This window comes from Dryobates pubescens, chromosome 1, assembly GCF_014839835.1.
Source record: "Dryobates pubescens isolate bDryPub1 chromosome 1, bDryPub1.pri, whole genome shotgun sequence".
Classification (NCBI taxonomy): Eukaryota; Metazoa; Chordata; class Aves; order Piciformes; family Picidae; genus Dryobates; species Dryobates pubescens.
The window spans coordinates 20726264-20737386 of NC_071612.1; the positions used below are offsets into that span (position 1 = coordinate 20726264).

Here is an 11123-nt window from a genome sequence, read left to right on the forward strand (position 1 = left end):
CTCCTGGTACTGTACACCAATCACCCTTCTGGTAACATCTGCTAATTGAGAGCTGGACACCAGGTGCTATTATTAGTCTGCTACTGTTCTACTCCTTCTCTTAAATTGCTTTGTCAGAGTTCCATCACTTCAGACAAGGTCCATTATAAGAGACTGTGGCAGTTTTGGACTATGCTGTTAGAAAATTTTTCACAGATCTTGAACAGAAAGTGGTAAAATGTAAATAAATCACTATGGGGTGTAAAAAGGAAAACAATGAGTTGTAAACAATCCCAATGGAGAGTTATCTACCCTAAGATTTAGTTTGCAAAACAATTTCTCTTCTCACCTCTTCGCGCTGAGACATACTAACTTCGTGCTTCTGCTTGACCTTGGCTGCACTGTTTTGGCTAAGTTCCAATGTCTGCTTCTTTCACTTGTCTCTTTTGTGTACAAGGAGGTAAGGGGGAGCAGGGAGGAAGCTATTAGCAGCTCCCCTGGTCTTTGGCCAGGGGGGTTCCTGTGCTGCTTATAAATTGTAACATCTATAAATATTTTAAATACTGTCTATTTCATTGCATTTCATTGTAGATTGCAGTTTTGCTTGTAAATACAGCTTTCATTTGCTTCCAACTGAGCTGGTCTGGCAAATTTCAAGTTGGGGAGGAATTTTCCACCCACCACAGAGACACTAGGTGTATTTAGTATTTGCCAGATAAGAGTTAAGTTCTTAGGCATCAATCTGTACAGATTAGCCTAATCTGTAAGGAAATAATGGTTTTGAATTACCTGCAGTAATGTTAAGCTACACGCAATATAAATTTTGAGGTGAGAAGAAAAACAAAGAAGAATGCACACATTCCCAATATTTTTTTAAACTTTAACTTATTGTTTTAAAGATCAGGTCTTTATCTGAACTGAGAATCCCATTTCTTAAAAAAAAAAAAAAAAGTAAAATCCTAATGGATTTGGCTCCATTCAATCTGCTTTATTTGTAAATATTCTCTTAAGTATTTTTGATACAACAGAAGTCCAGTCAGTAATGTCATTTCCTGAATCCAACAAAGCATGAATAATGAACATTTTAATATTGGATAAAATGTTGGGTTTTTTCCCCCCACACTAAAACAGGATTTCCAGGAACAAAATAAAACAATTTAGGATTGAAGGGATTCTACAGATACGAAGGCAATGAGCCTATGTAAAGTTAAAAATGCAAAATAGCAAGTAGCTGTAGCCTAGCTCTGAAGTAATGTAGTTTTTCAGTAGTATTTCTCACAAAAGATAGAAATGGGTTTTATTTTTAGATCTCAACCTATCACCAAAATATCAACTAAGAAATTAAGTCAGATTGTCCCTCCCTTCAGCTTTTCCTGATATAAAATTATATAAAGTTGTTTTTCTGTCACCCCTTTTCTCAAACTTACCTTTCATTCTCTAGGACAGCAGATATTATGTATACAAGCAGTGAGAAAGGCTAGAAATATTTGGTTTGTTCACAACATAAGAAGTATAATGCTATCTTATAAATTCCTAAACATTTTGCAATACCTTGTAAACATTCAGCAGAGCTACATCAATTTATCCATTACTACAGCTGAAATGTAAAGAGATGTCCTATGAATGAACACAAACTGAAGGAAAAGTAAAGTCTCTTAGTAATCAAAAACTGCCTGGAAGCAACAGAGACAGATCTTTAAAATGCTAAATACCTACCTCTTAAAAAAATTGTCATTTTATTAAACAAGAAGTGCAAGTGAAGAACAATCTAACTGTATCTACACTAATAAAACACTGCAAGACTCTACGATTTTCATTGCTATTTACACTTAGCCTATATTAACAATGATATTCTGACTTCTATGTCCTTGGTATCCTAACTGAGATCACAAAAGCTATGTCAGCTTCAGACTGTGAATAAACCTAATGGCTAAGCTAGAGTGAAGACTGGCTCAAATTCTTACCTCAGTGAATACTGAAGTATTTCATATAATGCAAAAGCTTCCACAAGCAAACTGGAAACCAACATCCTAGCTCAGTGGCTAGGCATTCCTTCAGTGTGGGATAGTTAGTCTGACATATATATTCTGAATTAGTCGATAACACTTCCAATGTCATAAGCACTTTCATAATTTCTTCTCCTTTGTTTTCAGACATGTTATGCATGTTCTAAAAAAAATAAATTTAAAAATCAAAAATTACTCAGTTCAGTTTCCTGACTAATGTAAATATTGGTTTGGTTCAAAACTACTTTTCATGTCAGCCAAGTGGGAAAATTCAATTAAAGTTTTAAATCTAAATTCTTTGAAGCAAATTCAGATTCACAGATTAAAGTGTTACTTAAAGGTAGTGTTTCTGCTGAACCATCAACCTAACACAAAATTATTTTTTATATATTCAGCTGAATATGCCTGTATCTCTAGAAAGAATCACAGGCTGAAGTGTCATTGAAGGACACAAGCACTTGAAGGAAGTACTTAAAAGTGCTCCTGAACAAGGAACAGTGTAAACCCATGCTTACAATATTTTCCTGCATAATGGACATGAAGAGTTAGGGGGTTGGTTTTGATTTTTTATAAGGCTCTCATTCTGCATATTGATATCTAGATAAATATCAAATATGAGGATAATTAGTTTTCATGTAATATTTGGCAATAATGAATTTGGGACCCTAAAAATAATGGCAATGAATGGAATACAGTCTGTTCCCAACTGATTTGGCCACGTGAGATGATGTGTTCTGTCATAAGAAGCTAATAGGACAACTTCCATAACTGGAGCATTTATACAGATGAGAGAGGAAATATCCAAGTATTTGAGTATTAAATAGGCAAAGATCCTAAATTAATCAAAATATTATATTAAACATACTCTAATTGTCACCTTCTTTCACCCAGTCTGAACAGTCAGTTGAATATTAGCCCTTCCATTCAAGACACCTTTTTCCAAAATTCATATTCTTCATGAAAACTACCATACTCTATCAATCAGTTAAACTCCAATGTAACACAATCTACTTCAGTCAGCAAAATCTGTTTTGTATATTGTGTATTTCAGACTTTAAACATTTTTTTTTTAATATAACAATGAAGTTTTGTTGTCTTCAGTTATGCAGCAGTAATTCACACCACCTGAAAAATCTTGTGCAGCCTAAGGTCTGGACTTTTTAAAACTGAAAATACACTGAAATGCATAAGAAAGGTTAATATTTTCCCACAAAAAGTAGAGTATATTAATATCTCAAGTATTTACAGTTTATTTGAATGAAAATTGTTATAAACATTCCAATCTGAGGTTAAAATCATAATTAATATATCATCACTTAATACAGGTTATGAAAATTCTAATAAATCTTCAGGTTGTATTGCAGTACCATAAGAGGAAACCATCCTTCTTTCTACTCTAGCAGGCTGGAGGTGAAAGTACTTTTCACCATTAGAAACTGGGATTCACGATGTGATCTTTTCAGCTTTGCACGACGGTTCTGGAACCAGATCTAAAATTGAAATCAAAGGCATGCTTTTCAGAAACACAGCACTGCAAGCACAATCACCTTAGAAACTGCACAATAGTCACACACCCTTAAAAGTATTTTGTGCAAGGGCAATAGTTTGGAACTTCCGGACAAATTCAAAATCTGCAGATGATGGCGCACAGCTACCTGCACTAACTTTCACACCACAGGTGAAGAAAGTAATGCTCCCATCCTCACTGGAAAGTGAGGATCAGCTTCACTGTAACTAATATAACAACTAATATTAACTACAGTGACAGTAAAGCAGACCCTGGAAAATCCTGAGCATCTGGAACTTTCACACAAGCCTTAAAATGTATGTTATTTCTTCAGATGCTTAATTGATTGCAGTATTAAGCTTTCCATCAACTCCAATGCAATACTTGCATCAAGAGCTTAATAAATGTCAAGGTGAATTCTAATATTTATGGTATGCTTCTTACCACACTGCTTTGCCTGGAAATCAATAATTAAAATCCTCAAGTAGGTGCTGCTTTTTTTGCCAGATGACGAGCATTGTGAATGGATTAAACCAATGCTTGAGTCAATGCCACAAGATACTCGGACATTCATACAAACTGTTTCAATATTTGTTTCAAATATGGTGGCAAGCATAATATAAACATTATTTTAAAATGTGGAAGCAGTTATGTTCTGCACATAATAACTAGAGATTAACAGAGTAGATATCACAGCAATATTAACAATGCTATGGAAGATGGTTTAAGATTTCAGGAGAAATTCAGCGGCTTCCCTTTCACAAATCACTGAAGTCATACCACATGTATAAATGTCCAGTCATTTTAATAGAGACTGTTAAAATTATCAGTACTGCTGTCAAACTATTTATTTATATAACCACTGAGTACATACAGATAGAATTACTGAAAAGTTAAATAAATTTTTAATTACCTGGATCCTGTCTTCATCTAAATCTAATTTGCGAGCTAGCTCTTCTCTAATATCAATGCCAGGGTAGGAGTTCATCTTAAAAACATCTTCCAAGACTTCAATCTGAAGAGATCAAAATACACTTGTGGAATCATTATCCCTACCTTCATAGCAGTAATAAATAAACATAGAAACACTTTGATTTGTTCAACAGGAATCTTTGGAGCAGTATTTGCACAATTCTGATTCCATGCATAAACAAAGGTCTGCTGAAATTAGCAACATCACTGTTGATTTACACCAATTCCTGATTGCATTTCTCTCTGCAGAGGTACAGCACACCAACTTAGTCAGCCGTTACAGGTTTCTACCAACATTTTACTAAATTGCTCTATTCTTCACTTATGAAATAATGTGAAAAATCCCTACCTGGTTTCTAGTGAATGCAGTTCTTGGTCTTCTACCCCTGTACCAGCTCAGTTCTCGTTTGAAAGAAAGCCTTTCAGTCACTGAAAAATATTTTTCACATTTCAAAACTTTTTCCTCTTGCACTGGATTACTGTTAGCACAAAATAATGGCTTTTCATAGCAAACAACAGGGATTTGCAGATGGGGATTATTGTCATCACCTAAAACTAAAAAAAAAAAAAAAGCAAGCAAACAAGAGCTTCAGTTTACTCACAATAGAAACACGAAAGTACATAGATTTTTAAAGGAGTAAAAGCTTGAGAGGTTACAAACCAGACTGCTAACTTACCCACGTCAGTGCATGCATCCATCCAAGGTCTGTGAGGTCTCGCAGATGGAATGCCATCTTTTTTTTGCTCCAGTCCCAAAATACTTTCAATGGAAAACGAGCACTGTGTGGTTTTGTTTTCTGCAAAACCTGACACTTTCCGAAGACTGGGAGAGGCTGATGTATTAGCAGCACACAGCGACGTACTTGCCATGCTTTCACCTTCAGCCAGCATAGCACCTATACTGTACTTGCATTTCTCCACAAGTCTTCCTTATAGCTATGTTGACAAGTGGGCTGGGTTGGCAACGTCATTAATTAAAATCTTTTATTAGAAAGTTTTAGCATGTCAATGAAAACTCTCCCACCAAGAGGCACGAGGAGTTAATTGTTTATTTGTTTGCAAGTAATTAGCAACTAATGGCGACACTAGGGGGGCCACCAAGAGGGACAAAAAAAGTGTTATCTCTCCTAACCAGAACATCGACTTAACTTTCTCAACAGAAGCCGTGCACAAATATAGTACTTCTCTTTTATTTGAAATCAGTAATGTATAAAATCAGTTTTAAAAAAACACAACACTTTATACTCTAACAGACTCCACTTACCTAAACATAGCAGTATGATAGGAAACCAGTCAAGTAATAAGTAATCTCATTTGAGTGAATTTCCTTCCAAGGAAATTTAAAAAATAATCTCTTAATGCTATTAGGGTAATCCCGATGAAAATGCCTCTGTTTTTTCACATGCATATGTAATGGTGAACGTGGTCAATAAAACAACAATAGCTTTTGGCATTAGGCGCTGTGCAGTGGGTTGGCAATGTTGTCAAAGCTCAGTGTAATTGCCTTCCAAGTGCCCGGATTAGTTAACAGGAAGAGTTGAACCAACTATTTTAAATAATTCATGCATTCATTTTTCTTATTAAAATAACTTTGTTGCAGCTATTTTGAAACACGTGGGATGTGAAATTTCCAGATCATTGTTTACAACAGAAAAACAAAACTTAAAGGCAGCAGAAGCAGTCCACTCAAACTTGTTTAAAAACATCAGTTTACTGCTAGATATTCCTTCCTTCTTGTATGTTTATAACTAGTAGAAGTTTATGGAAATCCTACAGAGCAAACACAATCACAAGTAATGGGGAGACTTGAGGTAGAAGCTTTCTGGTAAGGTTCCAAGTTAGAAAACAGAATTCTGATTGCACCCATTATAAAGAAAGTATTGACTATGACATCACTACATGCAAGCTCTTCTGTCAGCCACACCACAGTTTACATGTCACATGTTGAAAACTAGGTTTTGGTTCAGAGTAAACTGTCTACAGATACTCCTCTTTTTCTTGTTTTGGACAAAGTTTTATTCTACAACATGCAAAAACTAAAACAATATTTTCATGTCAGGATGCAAAAGTTACCCCTTTTAAAGAAACCTTTAATTTAGAGCATGTGAGCAGGTAGGACTGTGAGCTTTGAGATGAAAAATCTGCCCCCTTTTTCCTCTTGGTTGGCCACTTTCTCCATGTCTTCAGTCACACTCACCTGGCTCACAACATTAAGACAATCAGCAGCACCACCACTTTGATAACACAAGACTAATCTTTAGGAATACATGGATGCATGAAAAGAAGTTAAGGAAACTGCAGAGCCTAGAATTGTCAATACTGTGCTAAGGGAGATTCTACAGCAAAAAATGTCATCCACACCTGGCTTTTTATCAGAGACACATTCAGCTGAAGAATATTTACTTACTGAGCTGACTTTGCATTGAGCAATGAGATTGTTGTCAAACTACCAAAGAGAGTGACAATTCAGCAAGTGATCTTACCAAAGATGCTATATCAGCACGTATCAATCGGTCCTGAAATCTCATCAGTGTGACTGCCATGTGCACCAGCAAGCTAAGGTCCAGCCACCCCTTAACAGCCTCAGAAACCACCAACTGCAGACATACAAAAAAGTCATAAGGACCTATATATCAAACCACTGCTTGCTGGGATATATGGTCAGTGGGAAGCTGTGTTAAGCAAGGGCCTTAGAACCCTTTCTGTTTCAATACAATGCAACCTACCACCTTAAAGCAACAGGATTAATTTTCTTGACTGCAGGCAGTTATTCTGAATATTCAGACTGCACACCAGGTCTAGAGGTTACTGAAGAGATAATGCAAAGCCTCTTATATAGCAGTGATTAGGTAGCTCAGTTTTCTGCCTCTACAGTCTCTACATGGAACACCACTTCTTAAAAAGAATAAAATAAAACAAGAATTCCCACAAAATACATTGAGTCACAAAGAAAACACTACAGCTCCTTCTTTATGCAGCTTGGAGCTGCTTACTGATTTTTCTCTCTCCTAAAGAGGCAGAAAGCACGATCACTGAGGGGCAGCCTCTCGAATCCAGAAACTAATGAATAATATATTTAATAATACAAAACAATTCTTACAGCTAGTTTCCAAATACAGCCTGCTAATTATTTTAAGAACTTAAAAAAACCACAAAACAATATGAGAACTCATACGAAACAGATTTCAGGAAATGTGTTTCTCCTGCATGAATATGAATGAAATTAACCTTACCCACATCGCTGAGGCTCAGATAACCACATACTTTAAGTCCCAAAGTGGTGAATACCTTAATAGGTGTTCTCTCCAGGGAGCTTCCAAGAGCTATCAATAAACAGACAGGGATATGAGGTGTTAAGAGACGTATATGAGAGGCACCTATTCCCCTAAAGCTCAAGTTAACCAAGAACCTGAATTTATTCTTGGTCCCTCTGAGACTGTGTAAGATGGGGCAGAGGGCACCATCATCTTCAGGACAGTCTGCTTTTGACTCCCCGTTGGAAACGCTCATTCCTTCGGAGTTTTTTCATGCCTTGCAGGGAAAAGAGACCTTGGTGACTCCGAAAAGGAATTTTCACGAAGTAGGCCAAACCCAGTCAACTCTTCTCTGGACACAGGACAGCAGCTTACCGAATGCTGCCACCTGGTGCTCAGTCTGCCTGGCTGCTCGGTTCCTTCAGCAGTGTTACCAGAGCAAGAAACCTGTTACTGTTAAAATAAGCACTTGCTCAACGTTGTATTGAACCAGACCTGGAGACCGCAGTAGTCACTGAACCGTATCAGCGCTCTTGTTTTGAAACAGAGTTCATGGCTGCATACAGGAACAGAAAGGACCAGATCAGAAGGTCACAAGGCACAAGATAAGTCTTCATTATACTGAAGCTCCATTACATCCCTGGATATGTTCGAGGTCGGGTGGGATGGGGATTTGAGCAAGCTCATCCAAAGAAAAATGTCCCAAAGGGAGTTTGGAACTAGATGGTCTTTAACAGGCCATTCCAACCCGAAACACTCTACAATTCTAAAACAATATATACATAGGCATAGATCTACTAGAAAGTCTGACTGTGAAGGCCTAGCACTCAAATGTTGTCAGGTTTCTTTAGGAAAAAGTGTGCTTGTCTGTAGAGGAAAGCTAACTGCTACTAAAGTAAATAAGTAAATAAGTCCATAAGTAATGAGGATGAAAATACATTTTCTACAAGCCAGCAAACTTAAGATTTTTAGATCCAAGTTCCCACCAAAGTGTAAAGAGACCCTTGAGCCTTCACTCAAAAAATGTATTACATCATTGTGGCCCATTTAAAAAAGATCAATATTTCCTTTGCAACCCATATTAAACTACCTGTAGAGTTTTAGCTAAAAGCTGTTACGGGGCAGTTAAAGCAACACAACAAACATTAAGTTTAGAATCCTAAGTAATCAATAATAAGAGAAATCACTGCTCTTTGGATATGCAAATCCAATCCTCTTACAGCCTCACAGACTTGATGAGGCAGCAAACTAATCTCCCTTTCAAATTTTACACCACTGTTTTCTTCTGCCCAGGGACAACAGAGTTCATCTGATTAGTAGACGAATCTCTTGTTCTTTGGAGATGTGAAGCCTCCAAGGACAGATTATACCAACTGAAGAGACCACACCAAGAGTTCTTGGTGGCTTTGGTCCAAAACCCTAACGCTTACTGCTGCTACCGTTTGCAGTTCCCACCCATTGCAACTCCACAGCCAGGTCACCTTTTCCAATAGCCCATGCAATATTTTTTAACAGGTATAAACAGTATATATAATCTTTCTTGTTTACTTATCACACACACACCAAAAAAAAGTCTTTCATCTCACCTTTCCCATAACTTCTTTATCCCACTGCATGAGTACTTTACCACAATAGATATTCTGCTGCATACAGCTCCTTTTCAAATATCATTTGAACATGCACAGCAGAGGTTCGATTAAAAGTCAACTTCAAAATGCAAAAGGTTTTTTTTTTTTCAGGAAAGAATATCTCAACATGAAATTTCACAGAACAAGACTAAAAGCAGTTAGTTATTTCTCAGCTGAAGTCCATTTGACCCAGGGAAAGTACATGAACACAAGTAAATCCAAGGTGAATCCAAGGGTGGCACCAGCAGAAACCTGAGACACAGCATGTTAAACAGTAAGGTGCAAATTCACTGTGCCTTACCCAAACAGCTACTTTCACCCACTCAGAGGCAAAATATTCTCTCCATTAGGGGACACATCTGGAATCCTCTAAAGAGCCATTGTCTGCTCTTATCCCTGTTTATACAGTGCCAAATGTTAGTTCCCCACGATTTTAAGGCCTCTTCATATGCATTCTGCAGAACAGAATTATGACTTATTGTGGGGTTCAGAGAGATTCTTCAGTTCATTGCTATTGAATCTTATCTGTTGCTGTCAAATTTCTATCTCCAAATTTTGGCTGCTTTGTAACAATAATAAAAATCATACACAAAAAGTACATAGAATACATAGAATAGAATACATAGAATAAACCAGGTTGGAAGAGACCTTCAAGATCATCGCGTCCAACCCATCAACCAATCCAACACCACCCAAACAACTAACCCACGGCACCAAGAACAAGACTTATAATATCTTACAGAAGGTTTCAACATAAGAGATCTATTTAAAAAAAAAAAATTGACTACTAATTCAAAGAAGGCCTGGTATAGGACAAAATTATTAGTAAAAGCCTCCCTCTTGCTATTAAACCCAACAGAATCATTAAATTGAATTGCTAAGACCAACAGAAACAAGACATTTTTATGTTACATGTCAGCTAAGATGCCACAGTACATTTTTATTCATATTAAACATAGAGAAAAGCATTTTATAGTACAAAACATAGAACTCTTCTTGCAAGAGGCCCCTGTAAAACTTAGTCACAAATTAACAAGTCACAGAACTAGAAAACTATGCATATATATGTAGGTCAGGAATCATTGCTAGTGTTCTGTCACATAATAATGACAGATATGAGATGCAGTCTTTAAAGTACTTTGTCAGATAACATGTATTATTACCCTCATATGACAAGGAAAAAGAGAAGTGATGTGACTAGTTTCAGGCAGGTCAGTCACCAGCCAAGGAGGTAAATGAACTGACTGAACCAAATTGTAACCTCGAAATTTCCTCAATGCTCCTTAGAACAACAAAAACACCAACCAACCAAACAAAACCACAACCACCCAACCAAATCAAGAAACCAAACCAACCAAAACGGGAGGGGGGAGGGGGAAACACACCCAAAAACCTCACCCTACTTTGAAAATCTTTGTTTGTAAATTAATACCAGAATTTTCCTTTATCTGCTTTTAAAGGTACAATATGATCCGATACAACACAAGGAAAGGTCTCCAAGGCAAGACTGCACAATAGTTAATCATTTGCTACGCTGGATGACTTTGTGTACTTTCTCGTCTGGTTATATACTAAAGACACTTGGCCCCAAAAAGAACAGCAAAAAGAACACACTCTCTCTCTATTATTATTATTACAGCTTGAGGGGAAAAAATGAAAGGAAAAGGAAAAGGGGCACGATCAGGGGCACCAGGCCCTCAGCTTATGCTACAGCTTGGTAACAAAAAATACTAAGCCGAGGACAGAAACAGTATCATGATAAAAGCCCTGGTGGATG

At 36.9% G+C, this 11123-nt stretch overlaps 1 protein-coding gene across 1 annotated transcript; it reads right to left on the reverse strand.

The window, feature by feature from the left end:
• Positions 1-3238: 3238 nt before the first annotated feature.
• On the reverse strand, positions 3239-5688 carry HESX1 (HESX homeobox 1). Its single transcript, XM_009910022.2, has 4 exons — positions 5142-5688; positions 4814-5019; positions 4406-4507; positions 3239-3475 (listed from the first exon to the last, which is right to left on the reverse strand). Exons 1-4 carry the CDS (start codon positions 5353-5355, stop codon positions 3377-3379), a joined length of 621 nt encoding a protein of 206 aa, XP_009908324.1. The 5' UTR covers positions 5356-5688; the 3' UTR covers positions 3239-3376.
• Positions 5689-11123: the final 5435 nt, after the last annotated feature.